Genomic DNA, 21,114 nt, shown 5'->3' with positions numbered 1-21,114 from the left:
GCTGCTCCCCACCCTTTAAAAATTTGTAGGAAAGGGGTATTCCTTTTCCATTTTTTTTTTTTAAGGTTTTACTTATTTGAGAGAGAGAGAGAAAGAGAGAGAGCATGAGAGGGAAGAGGTCAGAGGGAGAAGCAGACTCCCGGCCAAGCAGGGAGCCCGATTTGGGACTTGATCCCGAAACTCCAGGATCATGACCTGAGCTGAAGGAAGTTGCTTAACCAACTGAGCCACCCAGGCACCAGGAAGCGGGTATTCCTTACCATAGATACTGGTGAAAGATGAAGCTAGCTGGTCCCCTAAATGACTTCAAAACGGAAGTTAAAATTTCACGAAAGGAAGAAAAGAAAGTGGTTAAAATAAAAAAAACTGAGAACGTGACAACAGAAGAAATATAAAACTTCTTCCCTTAAAGGCAGCAAAGTCCAAGCAAACTGCTCGGTTGACCAGCGGCGCGCACCAGTTTTTAGAACACCATGCAGAGTTCTCTAGTTACAACAGAAAAACTACGTTTGACTTGGCAAAGAAAGGAAACGATTTTTTTTTTCCTCTCCCCAAAGAAGAGAGAGACCTCTACAGGAACAACAGATTCTGGTCTCTTTTCAGCTGCTAAGCACAAAAGTGTGTGGGATTGGCCATGCCCGAGGTTGGGAATATGGGCCGATCTACCCACAGCAGCCCCAAGTTCGCCCTCAAATTCCAGGGGAGCGATGATCGCTCTGTTTGGCACACAAAAGTGAGCTGGCTGAACTGAAGTTCGGTTCTTATTTGTTTGTTTGATTGATTCTAGTTTATGGCAGTCTAAGGAAAAGCGCTAATAAGCTGGATGAAAATGGGATACGACAATAAATTATCTTTGGGAAATAAAACAAATCTATGTGGGAGGAGAGAAAAGAAATGCGTGCCAGAGAGAAAAAACATTTGCAGAGAAATGGTGGTTGAGGAAGCAGGATGAGACAGCGAGGTCACCAGATGCAGAGCCGATCTCCCACCCCCCCCAACCACCCCCGGGGACAGATGGCTGTACCCCCAGTGCCCTTACCTCTTCCGCAGTGACCATGGCAATCACGTTCGCTCCCTGCTCCCACACCATCTGCCAGAAGTCATGACACGTGTGTGGCAGGGGCCCCTGAGTGGCTATGTAGTGCCATTCTGCCCCACCAACCACCACCTGGAAACCAAGGAAAGCAAGGGTAAATGAACCCCAAATCCAGAACAGCATTACCTGCTGACCATGGGTCCGTCTGTCTCTACCTGAAAACCATGGATAATATTTTAGGCCAAATGGGCTAGTGATATTATCAAAAAGTCTGGTAAGACATTCTTACATGAAAATACATTTTGTCACTCAAGCCTATTAAAACACTTTTTTTTTTGGTCTGTAATTTATAGTAATTATATACAAACCAGTGAGTGTTACACACACACACACACACACACACACACACACAAATTGCATGACTCTATGGGTGTGTATAACCTAACAGAATTTGTTACAGAAGTAATACTTGTGCTTAGTACGCACAATGTACTGATTATTTCTATTCTTTCCTCCTCTCTAGTCTAGTCTGTTTCATTTAAAACACACACACACACACACACACACACAACCTCAAAGTGGTCCTGATCACAAAATTGATCTCACATCCCCACTATTATACTGTGTCCCCCAGTTTGAGGCACAGTACTCTCCACCATCCTTTTGCACAATTAAAAAAAAAAGTGTACCGTGGAATATCATCCCTATGGAAGGGAGGTCTTTGTACTGAAGGCCTGCTATGAACTGTGCCGTCACCCTCCACTATTCCCGAGACTCCGTATGTCACGTACAGGTGTTACGAACGCACCTCTAGCAACCATGCATGCTATCAAATTGTTGACTCCTCGCTCATGCAGTACCACCGTATCCAAACGAACTTCAGAGTCATGAGATGATTTTGGATAATAGAAGTATTACCCCATGCAGCTCAGGGTGACCTTGGGAGACTAATTCTGCAGCTATAAGTATTAGTGGCAGAGAATCAGGAGTAAATTGTGCCCGAGGTGTTAAAGGTCATGCTGTCAGGGTGAAATCGTGCCCTTTGGCGGCATTCTTCCTGTGTTCCTTTCCATTCCTGTGTAAAATCGGGCCTCCTTAGACGTCCACCAGTGCAAATCTCTAGATAGTTCTTGGAGCACGAAGTGATCATTGTTTGAAACTTTTTTCCCTCATTTATTTTATGAAACTATATACTAACTGGATTCCAACAAAAACAATGTCTGTTATTGTCTCATTACACAAGACATGTTTAGGTCAAAGCTGGCAAGCAAAATCCATTTTCCAAGTACTGGTGGGAGATAACATTCATATATTGGCTGGCTGGCGAGGAGTTTCATTTATCTGTGGAATTGTGATTTTAAACATTAGCCTCTCTGGCACCCAACATATAGGAACCATAAATACTTCCAGAGTATGCGGCTGCCTGGGGCCTATCAGCAAATTCCAAGTATTGACAGGAGGGCATTAGAAACTGCATTAAAAACACAACAACCAATGCTACTGAGGTAGATTTCACAGATGTCATGATTCTACCTCTGGAGCAAATCAATCTCGGCTCTACGTTAATAGCTGCTTGGAACCCAGGGAGCAAACATTGGCAAGATCTACAGCTCTATTCGAAAAACACAAGGACAAGTTCTTACAAGCTCTACGGGTCTATTAAACGCACCCATGTCTAACCCGGATCCACAAGATGAAATGCAGGCCTTGGAGAATACAGAGGAAAGGGAAGCTTCTGTTAATAATACCCGGTGGGCGAAGCTGATGCAGACTGACAGCTTTTCCAGAGCGCAGATGGAAAACGATGAAGGATATTTGGCCAAAAGAGGAAGACAGCATGGTATAGCTGTGTCAGAGTCCAAAGATATTCTACCAAGGAGCATTTCTGCGATTTGTATCTTTGTCTGAATCATTACTTTGGCTATTACTTCCTAATCTAAATTAAGCCCAGAAAGCTGACTGGCAGCATCAGTTTACTCAAGAGTTTCCTGGGGTTCATTCTGTATCGTTTTAGTTCTCACTCTCAAAACTTAAAACTAAAATACCCAGTATGATCCACAAGAGTAACCGCTTCGTATTTTTGCACAGTACTTTCTGGTACTTAAAAATATACACGTGGTTATCTATGCTCTGTGTACAAAACCCCTACATGCAACCACAGTGTTCTTCTCCTATTCTGTCCTACAACTATTGCAACGGACATAGGCACCAGACATCTGGCTGGATTTTATTTATTTTTAAATTTTTTATATAGTTTTTTTAATATAGTGATGGCTGTATTTTAGAGACTCAGAGGAACCTACCAAAAATTCAGCTACAGTTGGAAAGTCCAATGAGGAAAGGAAATAACTCCAAACAAGGCCAGAAACAGATTTCTGAGGTTATGATCATACACGACTATTAACATGAACTGTGTATGATTTAAAAACATCCTGCTGTACTATTAGTATATGAATACGTTCTCCCACTTTGGAGGTCAGAGCCTGCAGTGACATTCCAAGCAACTACGTTCTGTCACTGGAAGACTGAGGAAGGTAAGCCATGTAGGAAACATAGGGCAACGCATCTAGAACTCTAAATTCTAGCTGGGGTCAAGCGGCGCTACTTTTAAAGTTGGTGAAATACTAAGATGTGAAGATCTGAAGTACCTGAGATACTAACAAAGAATGGAGGATACTCCCGCGCTGACGAACGCGGCCAACCTTGCACGACCCGCATCACCCACTGGCACCTTCACGGCCTGCGCTGCAGGGTCCGCTCTTCGGACCACGGCGCACCCCCGGGACTTGGGCGGGACAGCGCACGCCCCGTAACAGCGCCGGGGAGAACCGGTCCGTTTCCGCGGCTCCCAAACCCCCTAAAAACGTCCCTGCCAAGACAAACACAACGCCTGCGACTTCCAAAGTCCCCAAAGTCCCCACCGTGGGCGAATCACGACCCGAAGAGGACACCCTGAGCTTCCCCGTGCGCGCTGGGGAGAGCCGTAACTCGCGGAGAGGAAAAAGCGAATTCCTCTGCGGCGAGCGGACCGCAGGAAGCGGCGAGCGGACCGCAGGAATCGCCGGCCCGAGGTTCTTCCTGCGGCTGCGAGGCTCCCTTCTCTCCCTGGTGACGGACATGCCCGTCCGGTTGACTAAGCCGCACGGAGTTCAAAAACACTCCCTCGGGGGCTGGGGACGAGCCAAGATGCTCAGTCGGAACCCGATGTTTTGTGTTTTTTTTTTTTCTTCCTCCCTGCCTTTTTGCCTGGAACCCCGCAATCTTCCACAAGCCCCCCCGGAACCCCGCAATCTTCCACAAGCCCCCCCCTCCCCTCCTCACCTTGATGTGGGAGGCGTTGATGTAACCCGTGTTATTCTCTTTGGTCGGGACCAGCTCCACTCTGTTCTCCTCGTAGGGCACCACTTCGCGGATGCGGCTTCGCTCGGCGTTCTCCGGCAGCGCGGCCGTGCTGAAGGTGCCGTTCGCCTTCTTCTTGGGAATCTGCTCGTATTCTGTGAACACCATTCCCTCCTCTAGCTTTTTCTTCAGGGTTCTGAACTGCAACAGAAATTAATCTTCAGCTCTCCGGATTACCTTATTCAAAACCTCCAACCGGTCAGAGTCCTTGAAATCTTTTACAGTGATCGTGCTAATCGGTACTTTCGGGGGTACAGTGACTGCTGGATTATCTGGTCTCCTTATCCACCGTAGTGCTAGTGTCTCAATAACCAATCTCCTCCTCCCTCACGCTTGAAACAGAAGCGGTCAGTAAGGCCAGGCAAGAACCCAAATTCAAAACCCGTGTTTTTGTTATTAACACCTCTGTTTAAAGTCCCAGGGATAAGAAGACTGTTCTTCTCAATTACCCAAACATCCTTTTCTCCACTTCCAGAGCAGTGTTTTGTTTGGTTTTCTGTTTTTTGTTTTTGTTTTTGATAAATTTAAGACGATACTGATCCATAGTTCCCTAGTTCTGAAGATGAGATCCTGTCTTTTATTTTTCCCATGGCCAAACTACTCATTACAAACACATGGTATTCATTGGATTAAATGATTCCTCTAAAGTCCCTTCTGCCTTTAAACCTTTTTTTTGTTGTTGTTGTTATGTTAGTCACCACAAAGTACAGCGTTAGTGTTTCAGTGTTTGATGGAGTGTCCCATGACTCATTGCTTGCATCTAACACCCAGTGCTCCATGCAATCCGTGCCCTCCTTAATACCCATCACTGGGCCTTTCTAATACTTCATGTACACTGGCAGAAATCCGAAACGGGAATGCTACTAGCACTCTATTAAATTTACACATGTTTCTTAACCGGAGAGTAATTTCAGGAACTAAAGGAACACCTCTCTTCACCTCTAAAACACTAGCATGCAGCTTCTTCCTGCTTTTCAAAACCAAAGTTCTCACAATGCATTATCCTAACAATGATAAATCAGCCACGTTTTACAGCCAAATTGGGGATGATCTATTGAAAGAATTCTATGAATATCCGGGTAAGACAATCACTCCCTAAGAAAGGGTACTGGTTCACAAAATTCATAGAGGCTGAGAGCTACAGCAACGGCTGAACTTCCTTGTTTTGCAAAAAAAACAAACAAAAAAAAAAAAAACCAACAAAACAGGCCCAAAGAAATGGAGTGACTGGACCAAAGCCATGCGGCTTGCTAGGGGCAGGTCCCGTTAGGTAGGCATCACTGCATCGACTCGATGAAGAAACTTGAGATGCTGGAAAGCATCAGTTTAATACAACGCACACACCGGGTCTTGCTAATCTCAAACTGGGAATTAACTCATCAAACAAACCTCAGGGCTGGCATGTTTGGGCAAGGAGCGAGCTCTGGAACCCCAAGATCACAGAGAATGAATCACGCACTTGACAAGCCCACTGCTTACCCTCTCGTCCATGGGAACTCGGGTGGCATCGGCTCGACTGTCTTCCCGCCCCGAGACCCGGGCAACGGAGAGTCCATTCAGTGCTGCCAACATGAGCGGCCGCTTCTGTGCCTCCAGACTGGCCATCTTTTGCTTCTCTAGATTCTTGCGGCAAGAAAAGGCATGTTCTCATTGTTTATTATATGGGCAGAATGCTGGAATGTGTTTTAATCTCCCCAAATCTGTAACTCCCCAGCCAAGGAATGCAGACAATCACCATTAGTGGGGCAGATTCAAACACGGCCTTCCCATTCTCCCCACTGTGTCTGCGGAAGCCAGGTCCTCTGGGACTCCCGAGCTTTTATCTAAAAATGGATGAGTGAATGAACTAACAAATAAGTAAGAGCAAAGACGCCCTGGAAATACCCTCCTGCCACGGGGCTCACTCAGAAAGAAAAAGAAGAAGAAGAAAAAAAAAGCAAAACTGTGTACTAGCAAGATGCTTCTAGAAGGTAAGGGCTGAAGGAAGACAGGGCGAGGGAGAAACAGCCAATCCAGTCACAGTGATGGACCTTTTATACAGATTAAATGATTAAAAAGTGATTAAATGTTTATGGTTTGCTGCATTGTTAAGAAATGCAGATTCACAAACCATAAAGAAAAACCTTCCCAAGTGTCCACTCTGAGGAGCGGAGATGGAGAGAGTCAATCCTATAGTGGAGCTCTGGTCCATGGGACCGTCCGCAGTACAAGGGAGATGCCGGTGAGAAGACTTGCCAACGCCAAAGTCTCCGGTCGTCCAACGTGATCCATGAGGCATTACCCTTCCTGCTGCATCCGTGAGGCCCCAAGGAATGGGCCCCATGGCTCCCGATGGTCACGGTGGGACATTACTGAATGGGACGCAGCTATGGGAGGATATGGATTTGGGGGCTGAGCAGCCCACTCCGGGAGAGGGTTGGAGGTCTTGTTGGTGGCATTCTGATTTCCTCTCCACCCTCACCTGCACCAACATTCTGAAACGGGATCAGTCAAGGTACTGGCTGTTACGTCTAAGGCTACGCTCCCTAGTGCCCCCTAAACGGACTGAGGTAGAAAAGGCACCCGTTTTACTCAGGCAAGCCAGTGAGAGCATTTCTCCAAAATAATTCTGTCTTCGAAGACAGAAGAACAGTGGGACTTCCTAAAGCCTATGAGCAGAGGAGTTAAACAGCACTTAAGATTTTGCTCCTGACAGAAGTGAAACCACTCTATAGATCCCTCTGGATGCCACTCGGGAAGGGGTCATCTTACCCCTGGTTTCCCTTCAAGGCTTAAGGTACTTTTTTTTCCCCCTGAGTTTATTATTTATAAATTTACTCCCCTGAGAGGTTGGTGGCGATGGACCCATGGTGCTGGCAGAGGACAAGGAGTTAGCAGATTATCCCAAGTGTGGGGGGACGGGCGGGCATTCCAACCCCACACAGTCAGCCTCTCAATGTCACCCAGAGTCAGAATGGAGCTCTGGCCTTTCTGAGGGATGGCCACCAACGCGAGGCTTCATCCACCGTCAGGACCAGCCCAGCAGACAAACTAAAGGAACATCTCAGTGGGAGACTAACTGTGTGAGAAAAGTGCCGAGGTTCACCTTCGGCCGAAAGAATGGCCCCGGCTTCTCAATCCCAGGAAGAGGTTAAAGAGTCTGGATTTCAATTTTGGGGCTTTTGTTTGTTTGCTTGCTTATTAGTGTTTGTGAGAAATAATTTTCCTGTTATCTCTTTTAATTGGGAACATTTCACTTCCTCTGTGAAATTCTGAGAAAAGCAATCATTTTGGGGAAAAAAAAGTCCCTACGGTCCTCCAAACAGTCCTTCTGCTTCCCTCCATCTGCACCGTAAGGGGACACTAACAAGGCCCAAGGCAAAAAGTAACTATCTTGTCTTTCTTGGAAAAGGATTCCTAGTTACCTAGTGAAAACCGAAACCCAGTGATAAACGATTTTTCTTAGTTCCTTCTCACTTACCCTATACATTTGTTACCAGAGATTTTAAAAAAAGGAACTCAGAAATCTGATTTGGCTTTTTCTCTTCCTGGCACCCGACTTGGGGCTCAGGAACTAGACAGTGAAAAGTCCTCAAGGCAGCAGTAGCAGCCGGAAGGAGGAGCTACCACAACAGCAGGCCTGAATCATCCATCAAACAGACAAGTGGCTCCCAAATTATGGAGAGTTGCCACAGGGGACATTCCCACCATACCTGCGACCCCTGACCCCACCCCTGCCGCCCAGTTCCCCTTTGGTTAAATTTTCTCACCGTTTTCTTATCCTAGAGAGGCCTTCTTAGCCTTCTTAGCCATTCCTAACAAGCCAGGCACCAGCTGCGCATGGTTGGGGGGGGGGGGATAGGCAGAAGAGTCTGAGATGTGGGAAGGGCATGGGGGGGGGTTGGAAGTTTCTTCATCAAAAAGAGCAGATTGAGAACCACCCCACCCTTCAGGGCCACTGGCACTGTCACCATCTCGCTGGCACAGTGGCTCACTGAAGGACCTCCTAGTCCTTCTCTAAGGTCAAGACATCAGTCAAGGGCAGCGGTCCCTGAGCTCCTGAGTATATATAATCTGGAAAAAAAAAATCAATGAGAAATGAAATAGGGACGAGATACCGATGTTCCTGCGCCACAATTAAGGGATGAAATCAGTTACTCACTATTATCCATATGGATGGGGTGGGTGAGCCCATGGGAAAAATGGTGGAAACTCCCTTCCTCCTCTGTGACAGCACAAGAAGCTCTATGTAGGGAGTCAGGGCAATGGGTTTGGATCCAGGGTTTTGTTGAACACAGATTAACAGGAGGAGAGGATGAAGATGACCACCATGAGTTTAGGGGACCGTGAAGGTATCAATAAACCTCAAATCAGCAGGGGAAACAGCAGAGCCGAATGCTCCGACTGACAGGTTCTTGAGTTGTGGTAAAGGAGCCTCTGGGGCCAAAACACGCTGAAAATCCATCTCCACCAAAGCATGACTTTTTCCAAGCTGGGAAAGCTCTCCCCAGGGCGCCACCCCCGTGTTTCATTCCATCCCCCAGCCAAATGGTTTTATTGGCCAGAGGCAAAAGCACATCTTTCACAATTTTCCTCTAGGTTTGCAAAAAGTGGAAAAAGTTATGCCTGTACCAAATTCTTAGTGCGACTCTACTTGGGGCCAAATCCGGGCTGCCGGGAATGTTCTGAAACTTTGTCTAAAGTAATGAAGTTGCTGCAGATTAGATTCCTGAACCCCAAAATGTGGCTTCCTTAAAACTCTGGCCCTTAGCTGTTCTCTTCAGCTTGATTACCCACTGGGGCGCAGGGAGACTTGTAAAAGGAAGGGAGTCTAAGAAGCCCCCTCGAAGCAAATTTAACTTGGCAGCTGGCCTGGGGTTCCCACGTGCCAGCTACCTTGCGCAGAGATGTGGTACCTGCAGAGGAGAAGTCAAGAATGGTCTCATTCGTTGTAATGACGTGATTTTTCATATTTTAAGGGAGTGAAAATTTCCAGAACAAGCAGCAACAGTAATCTGAATTTTTTTTTTTTAAGTAGCAACTACAGGGATACCTTGGAGGGGTGGGGGCTCAGTCAGCAAAATGTCTGACTCTTGGTTTCAGCTCAAGTCATGATCTCAGGGTCATGGGATCGAGCCCTGGGTCAGGCTTTGCACTTGACTTGAAGTCCGCCTGAGAATCTGTGCCTCTCTCTCTGCCCCTCCCCCCGCTCACTCTCTCGCTCTCAAATAAAATAAATAAATAAAATTTTAAAGTCGCAACTATAATCTAGCAATTTTCTCATTAGGACATAATTCGCTTTGTCGGTCTGTGTGTGCACCTGTTACCTACACACTCTTGCTCGGACCATACCCGGCCCTCCAGCTGGCACACATCCTGAAAGACAGTGACTCATGTCTAATATCAGGCATCTTCAAATGTTCTAAGTGTGTGTAGATGCACGCGTGTTTTCACACGCACACGTGTGCGTTCTGACAGAATGAGCTCAACGGGGAACTGAAGCTCACTGGTGAATTCGTGACTTTACTGTCCTGTTCTTGGTTGGTGTTAAACATCTGTTGAAAGAAAATCTGAAAGGAAGGCTGGACACGTCCCGGTGCGGTCAACACCGGTGAGCCGTCCTGGTGCAGAGATCACCACACAGAGCTGCGCTCAGAAGGGGGGTCGCTCCCTCCTCCAAACAAGCTTTCCCCTGAAAGAACCAACAGGAGATGCAGGAAGGAGAGCTCCGAGCAGCTCACACAACAGGATGTCTGACCCTGAACACAGGGCACGACACCGGCCCGGACCCCGGCCCGACAACCAGCGTGCACGCAGCATCCTAAGTCTATGGCGCGTGGTGCCAAGTACACCAGTCAGGGGCCCCGAGGGAAACGGAAGATGGAGCCGAAAGGGTGAAACGCAAAGTTCTGTGAAAGAAAACAGAGCCTGCTGAAATGCTCACTGATCCGCCAACTCCCCAGGGGGGGCCCTGCACCTTCACCCAGCGCCCGGGTGCTTCCGTGCTCAGAGTCACGGCAGAGGGGCAGAGGACACTGCAGGGGACGCAGACCCCGCTCTGGGACAGCAGGACACTTACCCTGAGGGCCATCTCTCTCTCTATAATGCTGTCTTCCAGCGAGAACATCTCGGACACGGGTCTCTCCTTCACAGGCTCCTTTTTGACCCGCTCCTTCACGCTCGTCAGGTCGGGCTCAGAGATGGACGGACCGAGGGAAGGCCCGGCCGCGGCCAGCGGGTCGGCTCGGGAGACGCTGACGGCCTTGGCCGGCCCGTGTCTCAGGACCCTGGCCCTGGCCACGGCAGGAGGCAGGCTGACCTGGTCTTGCCTCAGTGCCCCATTGCTGACGCTCTTCCTTGGGCCAGGGTACTCAGGTGGGGGTTTGTTTGGGATCCGGGCCAAGGCTGCCTGTAGCTGGGCACTGTACCCCATCTTCTCCCGGAGCACGGGGATCTGCGGCACCGAGCCCGGGACCTCCTCGTCCTCCTCGTCCTCGCTCTCACTGCTGTGGATCAGCATGGTGGCGTCGGAGAAAGTCTTCTTGTGGTGGTAATGGGGAAGCTGGTGAGCCTCGTGGCCCCCGGGCACCTCCTCGGGGGGCCCCTGCTCCCGGAGGGTGTTCCGGCGAGCCATGGGGATGTTGAGGGACTTCAAGGTCATGGCTTCCATGCCCCGCACCATGCTGCTCATCACCTCCAGGCTGTGGCGCTTATTCACGGGGCCGTGGTGCTTGGTGGCCGTGAGGGGCTCGCTCACCTCCTGCAGAGACTGGTGCACCACCGGGGAGCTGTCCTCTTGGAAGGTCTTCACCGAGAGCTGCACTTTGCGGGTCACCAGGTCGGGGCTGCTGCCGCTGACGTACTTGTGGCGGTGGCTGGCGAGGTCCGGGGTGCTGGTGGCGGGGCGCGGCCGCGGGTAGGGGGGTGGCGGCCTGAAGAGATAGTTTTTGAGCATGTGGGCCGCGCTGTAGCTCTGCGCGCCCTGGAGCTGCGTGTTGGCCAGCTCGGGCGTGCTCACCGTGTGGGAGATGGCGCTGGCCCCCGGCTTGCTCGGCACCGTGCAGTTCTTCGGGTTCATCGGGTCGGACGGACTCACGAGCTTGTTACCGTAGCCGCCCTGTGGCCCGTAGGGGACGGTGTAGGGGTGCCGCTCCCGCATCTCGGGCTGGCTGTACACCAGATCCTCTGGCTGGTTGTAGGCATGCGTGTTGATGATGTTGAGGTTTCGCAGAGACTGGCTCTGGCTGTCCGCGTGCAGGACCCCCCTCTTCAACTGTCGCATGACTGTCTCGTAATCGGGGGTCGGCCGGTAAGACGGCACGATGATGGCGCTGTGCCGGTGGCTCGGGATGTAGTCCGCCCGCATGATGTCGCTCCCCGGGATACTGAGGTTGGAGGACACGGGAGAGGCCTGGACGAACGTCTGCGAGCAGCTGAGGGAGTTGATGCTGTGCGCACTACACACGCTGCCGTTGGTGACGGTGCCGTTTAAATAGTTCAAGTCCAGGCTGTTGTGAGAGTTGCGATATAAGGCTTCCTCGTTCCCGTGGACGATGCTGTCTACAAGGAGTCAAACAAAGGCACGTGAGCCCCCACATCGCCCTGATTCGACTGAGTTCCCCCTCACACTCGTGGGTGTGATTTTTTAGAAGTCATGAAAAGTGAAACCCTGGGGTCTCCACCCAAATGTTCCACGGGAAAACTAGGAATTTTGGGTGCAGTGCCAACATACAGAAGGAACCCTTGAAAGCATACTAAAAAGAAAAAGGGAATCTAATCAAAGCAAGCCATGCCCATTTGGAATAGTTACTACCTGGGTCAGTTCTCGATTTTGCCATCAGCTTTGAAATCAGGCACCAACAACGGCCTTCATGCTGGGTGAATCTGTCTTCTTGTTCAGGGTCCAGCAACAGAGGACTGGATATTTGGGCCAGGAAGTCAAGAACTTCGACAGGGCAACAGATTTGACATTACCGAGCACCTGTGGCTTAGGTTCCTGACTATGTCGGCAAAGGTCCCCTCACCTGAGGGATGGCTGAGCGTTAAGACACAAGAAAGGGATGCAGTCATGACATCCGCGTGCATGGCCAGCGTGTTGTGATGAGCTCCCAAAGGAGGGCAAAAGCAGAATCAGGAGTTCAGCCACTGCCTACAATTCTCCTCTAAAATCGGTTTCCTCACTGAGGTCAATTCACATTCCAATTAATAAGAGTCCAAGGAGATATCGAAAGAGATAAAAAGTACATTTCTAAGGTCAGGCCCATTCTAGGTTTCCGGGGTTCCTTTAAAACACACACACACACACACACCCCCTCGAGGAAGGCAACCTCTTGCTGAGACACTTTTCGGTGGGCAAAGTACATTCAGGTTCACACTATGGATTTAAGCATGAGCAAAGTAAAGGAAGACAAGGCAGAAAGGCAAACAAAACAAAACAAAACAAAAAACAAAACACCCCCAACCAACCAGAAAAGGTGACTGAAAACACTGAGCTGCCCGGAGAGGAGTGTGGTCCCAGATGAGAGGAGAGGAGCTGGGTAAGAAAACCCAGCAAAACATGGAGACAGAAGTGTTCCCCTTCTAGCTCTCGTGGGGTTTGGTGCTTTCCCACAGAAGCAGGGAAACTTTGCTAGTCTGCTTATAAAAAGTAAGTGTTTTATTAGATAGTCTTGATTATCCAAGTTTCTAATCACACACTCTGAAAGCACAGAGAAATTCAAAATCGCTGGCATAGGATAACACAGAAACTAATGATACATTTAACATATTGTCAGCCTCCCAGTTTAATTTCATTCCTTTTCTGAGATGCCGTTGGTGTAATGACAAAGAGCTCTGGCTCCTGACACCAACTTTCCTCTCCAAGCTCCTCCAACTCCCCTTCTGTATCCCACTTTCTGTATCTGCAAAATGGAATAACGATACCTATGGCGTGGGTTTATTTTGAGGATTAAATGAAACAATACGTTGCAAGGGCTTAGCACAGTGCTTAGGGAGAGGAACTGCTCTATAAACGTTAATTGTGATTATTAGAATCATTATTACTGGATTGGATTTTTCTCACACATTTTGCATGGTGATGTTTTGGGGGAGAAAAAGAGGAAGAAAAGAGACACAGACAACTGGCAGGCAATAGTGAAAAAGAGTTGGGAGGATTTGTGCCTTTCTTCTAAGTATTCTGGACGTCTGTATTCTCCGTCACCGTGAGAACCCAGTGCACTGTTACAAGCTTTCCGATAAGGGCAGTGAGGGTGAAGAGTATTCGATTGGGATTACTATCCCTCTCTCCTCTCCAAGCCCACTTACCAGAGGCAGAAGAAAAAGGAACTTGCCCCCTCCCCAAATCCCCTGGCAGCCAATTCTGGAAAAACTTTCCTCTCCGGGGCCAATGACATTCTATGCCTTTCATACATCAAAACTGCTGCCTGCAGTCATTCAGACAATGACAAAGTCAAAACAAAAGTATGACTGTCGTCTAAAAAAAAATTGTATTTCCTGCTCACAGGTACTCAATGTTTCGTCTTAAAAAGGGAAAATGGCAAGCCCCAGTTACCTTGTGAAGTGTGTGTTTCCGAGTAGTGTTCCCCACACTGGACGTGCATGGGAGGCAAGATGTACGGCTGCTGTCGGGGCTGAAAGAGAGAACACGGCAAAGCTGGGAAGGCCGCGGCACAAGGGGCCATGGACGTTCGCTCGCAGGGAACCCACCCATCACTCGCCCACACCTGCAGGAAAGCACAGCGTGGCTGCTCGGCCTGTCCACCCTTGACCTATACCTCTTTCTCGCTCCTCGGTACCTCTGACTCCTCACTAAGTTTAGGATGGGAGAAACAGGAAAGGGAGGAGTAGTGAGGCTGGTTCAAGGTGGGAGAGATAAAGAGGCTACAATGAACATATCATCCATTTCCTGATATACTTGCAAGACTCCCAATGCCTTTTTAAGGAATAACTCAGAACATGGATAGTATTCTGTTCTACCCAAGAAATAATGTAACTATGGGGGAACTCCTTTTCATTCTATTCAAAATTGGCTGTACCTATAACCCTTGTTTACAGTACATCAACTTCCAACAGGGACAAGGGAGTACTGAGCTGGATGCACTTGCAAACTCGTGTAAAAATCTGAAGGGTGACCCACAACAGTAAGTGTGTAGTTCTCAAGACCACTTCTGGACCATCCCATGGGAGAACCCAATGTGGAAGGGCCTGGCAGGGATTCCAGTTCAACCATCTACCCCCCAAACCCACCCCCTTTGGTGAAGAATCTTTTCCGAGAGATTCTTAAAGATGGCCATTTAGCCTCAATCTGATTAACTTCCTGCTTTAGGTAAGGGTGAACTCAGAGGGAAAAAAAAATGCTTAGACAGGTTCAATATTTGGTGAGCCAACAAAGGAAATACGATAAGTTGCTAACGGGATCTAGAGCAAGACATTGAACCTGAGTAGGTCTCAGCTTCTTGTCAATCATAAATCATGCCTCTTCCCCCCATGAGAAACAATAACCATTTTATTTATATATTGGGGTTCCAGATGAGAACTTGAAGAAAAAGCTTTGATACTAACAAAAAAATCTTAAAAACTTTAAGCCTGTAAACCACCAAGGAAGATCTCTTATATTGCCATTTGATTATTTTGAAATTAGCCTTATAGATACTGGTTTAACTGTTATTGCTCTAGGAAGAAAGTTGAGATCAAGCCAAAAAAATCCAGAGCCAGCAGGGGTCACACTTTCTCAGTGTCCCTCCGTAAAAGAAGAGCCCTTTCCAGAATCATAACTCATCTACCATTTCCTCTGCCATAAATAATGCTTAAGCATCTAAAGGGCAAATAAAGAAGGTGATGGAGACAGGGGATCCAAAAATGAAAAAGAGTCAGGAGAGAAGAAATGAAGAACTGAAACTAGTCTAAGAAATTAGTTCATGGTACCAAAGAAAAGGTGCTGAATCACTATGGGCTTTTCTAAATATTCCCAAATCTCCCTTTGGCTGGTTTTTGAATTATAATTTTATTTTTAGTATATGTGCTGCCGAAGCGAGCACTGAATTATAATTTTAAAATATTTTTCCTCTTCTTGGTAATACATCATTCAACTCAGTTTTTCCAGAGTGGGACAGCCAGTTTTGAGGCTTGAAACAAAAACAGTGGGAAGGGATTCATACAAGGTAGGAGAAATACATGGTAAGGCACAGTTGGCTTGCTGCCTTCTCTTGCACTTATTTTTTTAAAAATCCAATAATTAAGTGATTGTTTATGAATTGGCATTAAATGTAGAGCAAAGAACAAAATAGCAAACGCTCCAAATATCATTTCAGGTATTATTTATTCCATATAATATATATATGTATATATTCCATATATACAATGTGTATTATTCTATTTCTTTCCAGACCTGCTAATACAGAAACAAAGGAGATGCTATAACATGGGCAGCCAAAGAGCAAGAGAAAAGTAGCAGTCCTGGGTATCAGCAAGAAAGCCAAAAAGAGACAATGCCACTCATCCCAGGGAACTCCTGGTGAAATGGTTTAAGCCTAAAGGGTACAGGAAGGAGGGAAGCCTTGAATTTGGCTTCCTGTAAACTGTCTTCATCCAGATAAAATAGGAAAGCCTCTTTATCTTCTCTAGATAAGTAAGATGAGATCCAATCACAAGACAGCCTTACAGTGCTTTGCCCCCACGGTGTTTCAAGGACATAAGTGAAAAATTATCTCCCTAATGAAGACATGTGGACTCTACAGAAAAAATTAAAATAATATTCACAAAGGAGACATATAAAGAAACCAGTGCCATGAACAAATTTATTAATGCCACAAGGGAAAAGCCCAACATGACCCTTGAGATCTCCAAGGCAAGGGCCACTTGTGAGATGCTATGCACGATATCAAGATTAATAATATTCATGTGGGGACTCAGGAATGTGATGACATATGGTGCAATTCTAGAATTCTAAGAGTTCATTGTCTATGCATTTTCCAGAAAAAAAAAAATCCCCAAACTTTCCTTTTAAAAGACAAGTTAAAGATGTACTATAGGGTATACACTGTGTATGAGAAAAAAATCAATTTTATTCTATCATCGCAAAGAAAACCCTCACCTAGAAAACGTTAAAGGTCACATATTTATTTTGATATTGTGTCAGACATCACAACCTAAAATACAAGAATTATGACTTAAAACAAGTAGATACTTTAAAGGGAACTAACTCTCCTGCATCTTTTTATATTATCCTTAACTCATCCTCAAAATAAAACACGGCCTAAGATAGAACACATGTATTGAAATGAGAGTTGTGTTTCCTTATTCAGAAGAGGAGCAGTTAAAAAAAAAAACAAAACTATGTTAGTTAGAAAAGCAGATCAAGGGGCGCCTGGGTGGCTCAGTGGGTTAAGCCTCTGCCTTCAGCTCAGGTCATGATCTCAGGGTCCTGGGATCGAGCCCCACATCGGGCTCTCTGCTCAGCGGGGAGCCTGCTTCTCCCTCTCTCTCTGCCTGCCTCACTGCCTACTTGTGATTTCTCTCTCTGTCAAATAAATAAAATAAAATCTTAAAAAAAAAAAGCAGATCAATTCAGTCAATCAATTTTGTTGACTTTAAAATTGGAAGATGTGGAATTAATCTTCTCAACCGAAAACCCTACCTGAGACCATCGGCAGTAAACTCATTCAATTTGGGTTCATTTGAAAAGCATTTTCCCTCCCTTTCTTTCTTTCTTCCTTCCTTTCTTAAGAGAGGGAAAAGGGGAGGGGGAGAGGAAGAGAAACAATCTTAAGCAGGTTCCATGCCCAGCACAGAGCCGGATGTGGGGCTCGATCTCACAACCCTGAGATCACGACATGAGCCCAAATCAAGAGTTGGACGCTTAACCAACTGAGCCACCCCGGTGTCCTTAAAAAGCATTTCTGTCTAGTTTATTAAGCTCTATCTATGGGCAGTGAATACAAAAAAAATCATGGAGCTTGTAACTGAAGACATGTCTGTATGAGACAACCAAGAACAGTGAGTGATAAAACCACAGATGAGCAAGTAGACGAAAACACATGTAATAGGTTCCTCGTTAAAGAAACATGATCTCATCGGCCCTGAGACTTACTCTTAAGGGGTGAACCTTGAGCCACACTTCAAGAAGTGATGGCCATAGATGGGCACGTGGATGTCCCACATGATGGGACATGAATGGGACAACGGATGTCCACCACACCTGCTTGGCAGACTGATGCTCTTCTGGGTTCTCATCAGATCTCACCTGGTCATGGCGCCCTAGGCATGTCTCCTCTCAAATTAGCAACAAAAGGCCACTCCATTCCTAACAGTCAGACCATTTGATTGCTGAAGACTTTATACGTACCAGAGAGGATCGGCTCCAGGTGGGCTGGCGTCTGATGGGGGGTGGAGAATTTGATTGTCTAAATAGAAAGTTAAAAAAATGAGAATGATCATTACATTTAAAAGACACAGACAAGAGAGGGAGAAAAGGGGGAAACAGGACGGGCAAGTAATTTATAGCAAAATGTAAACATTGATTTTCTGAATGAAAAATGTTGATTTCCTTTTTTATTATTTTATTTTCAAAATGTTTAGAGCATATGACCCTTAGATAATAAATTTTACCAAAGAATAAGGCTTATTTCCAAAGAAAGATGATGAGAGAAATAAGCAACACTGAAAAATATCACTATTATTACATGGATTCTTAAAAATTGTATTCTTTGTATCTTTGTGTATGTGTAAAATCTTTCATAATGAAAAACAACACGTAGAAAAAATACTTTTTGAAATGCTGCCAGTCAAATGAAATAAAAAACAGGTTAAATATGTTTGAGTAAGACCATATAAAGTTCTTCTTAGATTAAGATAATATCAACTACAAATATTTATCTCATCAGATCCTTTCCAGACTGAGAATGAACATGAATTTTTTAATGTAGAGATAAAAATGTGTGGGGACGAAGAGTATTACCAAATTCTGGAGCACTGAAATCAAAGGAGCCTTTGAGAAACGGTCCCAAATTTCAGAGCAACACTTTCCCTAGTGCTCAGTGAAATCATAAAAGGACAAAACCAAACAAAACAGGACCTGTAGAGTTTTCCATAAAGCTAGAATTCTTCAGTTTAAAGCACTCTCCTTAGTCTGATAGTTCACCTTTCCTACACTTTTGTATCTTTTCTTTTATGAAGTGATGGAAGCAGTAGAATAATGTCATATGGTTTTTAACAACTGGCCAAATACAATATTGTAAGACCTAGATTATATGCTTTATATATTATTATAAGACCTGAATTTTTTCTTCTCAAGTCAAGAAATATGGGAACCGCTCCCTGGAGCTATATGTGAAGATGACAAGCAGTAGTAGCTCTGTGAGCAAAAAATAAAAATAAAAATAAAAATCGGTGACAGTCTTTTTGAGGTCAGGGTGTGGAGACCTCTAGACAAAGAGGCTGGTAAGATGACACCAGATTCATAGAACTCCAGGGGGTTATCCCAGACCTTAATGCAGCCTGCACTGAGATTCTGAATTTATTCTGTATATGGGTGTGTGTGTGTGTGTGTGTGTGTGTGTGTGTGTGTGTGTGTGAGTGTATTAAAGAGTCCCGGTTCTTATCATATAAGAGCTTAGGAACCTCTCAATGCCGGATAGGAATAGGAGAAGAATGGTTATTGCAGAACCAGAAAAGAAAACACAATTTCCTCAGTTTTCACCCTAGTATAGGATGTTCACTAATATTGGAAGACCACAAGATAAAAATACTCAGAAAATTTTATGATAAATCCACTTGCTGAGAAATGGTCAAACCAGAAGACCACAAGAAAATCCACTTCTCGGAAGAGTTTTATTTCAACGCACCCTCCAGAAGTCAACCCCAGAATTCCTGTTCGTGTCAAAGACACCCGGACAAACGAAAGGCCAGAGCAGTGCAGACCCGCACGGAAGTGACCTACAGGGAATCTGGTCGAAAGAAGGGCGCGTGCGCATGCGTGTGTGTATGTGTGTGCGCGCGCGCTCGCGTCCCCAGTCATGGCTGTTTATTTGCCACTCCCAGGTCACTGCCCGTCTCAATTTACATTTGCAAACTTTGCCGGCAGACCTGATAACTATCGCCTCTCCTTTCAGACTCCAACAGCGACCAGTTGCAATGACTGGCTTCGTGTGGAGAAGAAAGTCTGTCAGGACGTGAGGCTCCGGCTCTAAAGCAGCCGCAGTTTTCAGCAGGAACTGCTCTGGGACAATACTCGCGCGCTCTTGGATGTGTCCACTGGGGGCATGGAAAAGCAGTTCCTCGCTTGCATTCATATCCCCGAACTCTTTGAAACACAATTAAGCACCTTGGGTGCCCCAACTGCCGAATGTTCTCTGCTGAGGAACGTCTTTTGAAGGCAACCAAAATAAAGGCAATGATAGCGTGAGGCCCAGCGACGCCACGTCCAAGGTCAGGTCACGTTTAAGTTCCCGTATCAGACTCCCTCTCCCGTCTTTATTTCCAAATTAGATTTAAAAAACACACATGGACTCGTGACATCTATTAGTGTCTTCCAAGGCTTCCTGTAATTACCCTGGCCTCTCATTTACAGGCAGATGACATGACCCAGGAGCACACGCCGGGTTAGCCAACTGTGTCAGAGAAACAGGGCTGAGGATGACAGAGGCTTCTTTTCTTTCAAGTTGGCTTGCCACTCTGCTACACACTTCTGAACCTACTCTGCATCTGACACGAAGGGGCACCCCGGCAAATTGGGAACGGCTCGGCTCCTCCAAACTCCAAGCTAGAGGACGGAAAGGCACTAATGCGGGCCGACCCATCCAGGTAGTCGAGCTCTCACAGTCAATTTGTGAATTATTTTCTCTCCAGGCATATGCACTACGCCAGACAGTCTTCATCATTAAAGATCTTTCGCTCCTGCCTGGATTCAGCTTATTCCTTTAGCTTCGGCGAGGAGGGAGGGAGGAGGGCGGACGGAAAAAGCGATCTCAGCCATCTACGACATCCCTAAAGCCCATGAACGGAACATGAGCGAGCCACCCCGGGAGGCGCCGGGCTCCACGCTTACTTACTCAGTGCAGATTTGGTTTTGTTTGTAAAACTTGTGCCGTGTAGCAAACAACCGAGAAATGTACTTGGCATTTTCAATATCGTCCTTGGGAAAGAAGAGACAGGGAAAAAGTAAATATTTGTTTGACTGTAGATGCGTTTCCCTAGGATTCTCCTGAAGAGGGCCACATCCCTTCCTCCCATCAGGCCAAGGGTAAAACAGCACCCCCGAGCCGCAAACCCACGTGCCAAAATCCTACGGCGCCCGTGGCTAGGAAGCCCACCCAAGGGTGCAGACAGTCCATCAGTTACAGAGTCATCTAGGCTCAAGGCACTGGCCTTACGCTGATGGGCTGCCGCGTCTTCACACAGTTTCAAACCAACTGCTTTAAAAAGAAAGAAAGGAATGAAGACAGAGCCTGGAAGGAACACCAAGCTTCTTTGAGATGGCCCTGAGGTGCATGAACAGCCTTGGCTCTCAAGGGGGCGCTCAACAGAAGGGTGAGCACTCCATCTACCTCAGGCCCGGCTTGGGCGGTTGGAGAAGGAAATCCAGGTCAGCCAGCTAAAGAAAATGCGGGGCAACATCATCCAGGGGTTACTGGATGAGGGTTTGTAACTTGAGCCCTGAGGAGCGTGGCACACCAGACATGTGATCCACCACAAACACAGCAGGT

The 21,114-nt window shown here is 46.7% G+C and overlaps 1 protein-coding gene across 1 annotated transcript in view; it reads right to left on the bottom strand.

Moving 5' to 3' along the window:
* PTPN14 (protein tyrosine phosphatase non-receptor type 14) overlaps positions 1-21,114 on the bottom strand; it is a 100,864-nt gene that overhangs the window by 11,351 nt on the left and 68,399 nt on the right. The window contains exons 9-15 of the mRNA XM_080823821.1: positions 20,461-20,543; positions 17,757-17,814; positions 13,965-14,043; positions 10,494-11,974; positions 5,915-6,058; positions 4,358-4,576; positions 1,040-1,168 (exon numbers count right to left, since the gene is read on the bottom strand). Coding sequence (XP_080679947.1) covers positions 1,040-1,168; positions 4,358-4,576; positions 5,915-6,058; positions 10,494-11,974; positions 13,965-14,043; positions 17,757-17,814; positions 20,461-20,543 — 2,193 coding nt within the window. The remainder of the gene's footprint in view (positions 1-1,039; positions 1,169-4,357; positions 4,577-5,914; positions 6,059-10,493; positions 11,975-13,964; positions 14,044-17,756; positions 17,815-20,460; positions 20,544-21,114) is intronic.

The sequence above is a fragment of the Martes martes genome (assembly GCF_963455335.1).
Source record: "Martes martes genome assembly, chromosome: 15".
Classification (NCBI taxonomy): Eukaryota; Metazoa; Chordata; class Mammalia; order Carnivora; family Mustelidae; genus Martes; species Martes martes.
The sequence above is the reverse complement of the archived record's forward strand: the minus strand, read 5'-3'. Positions and strand labels throughout refer to the sequence as shown.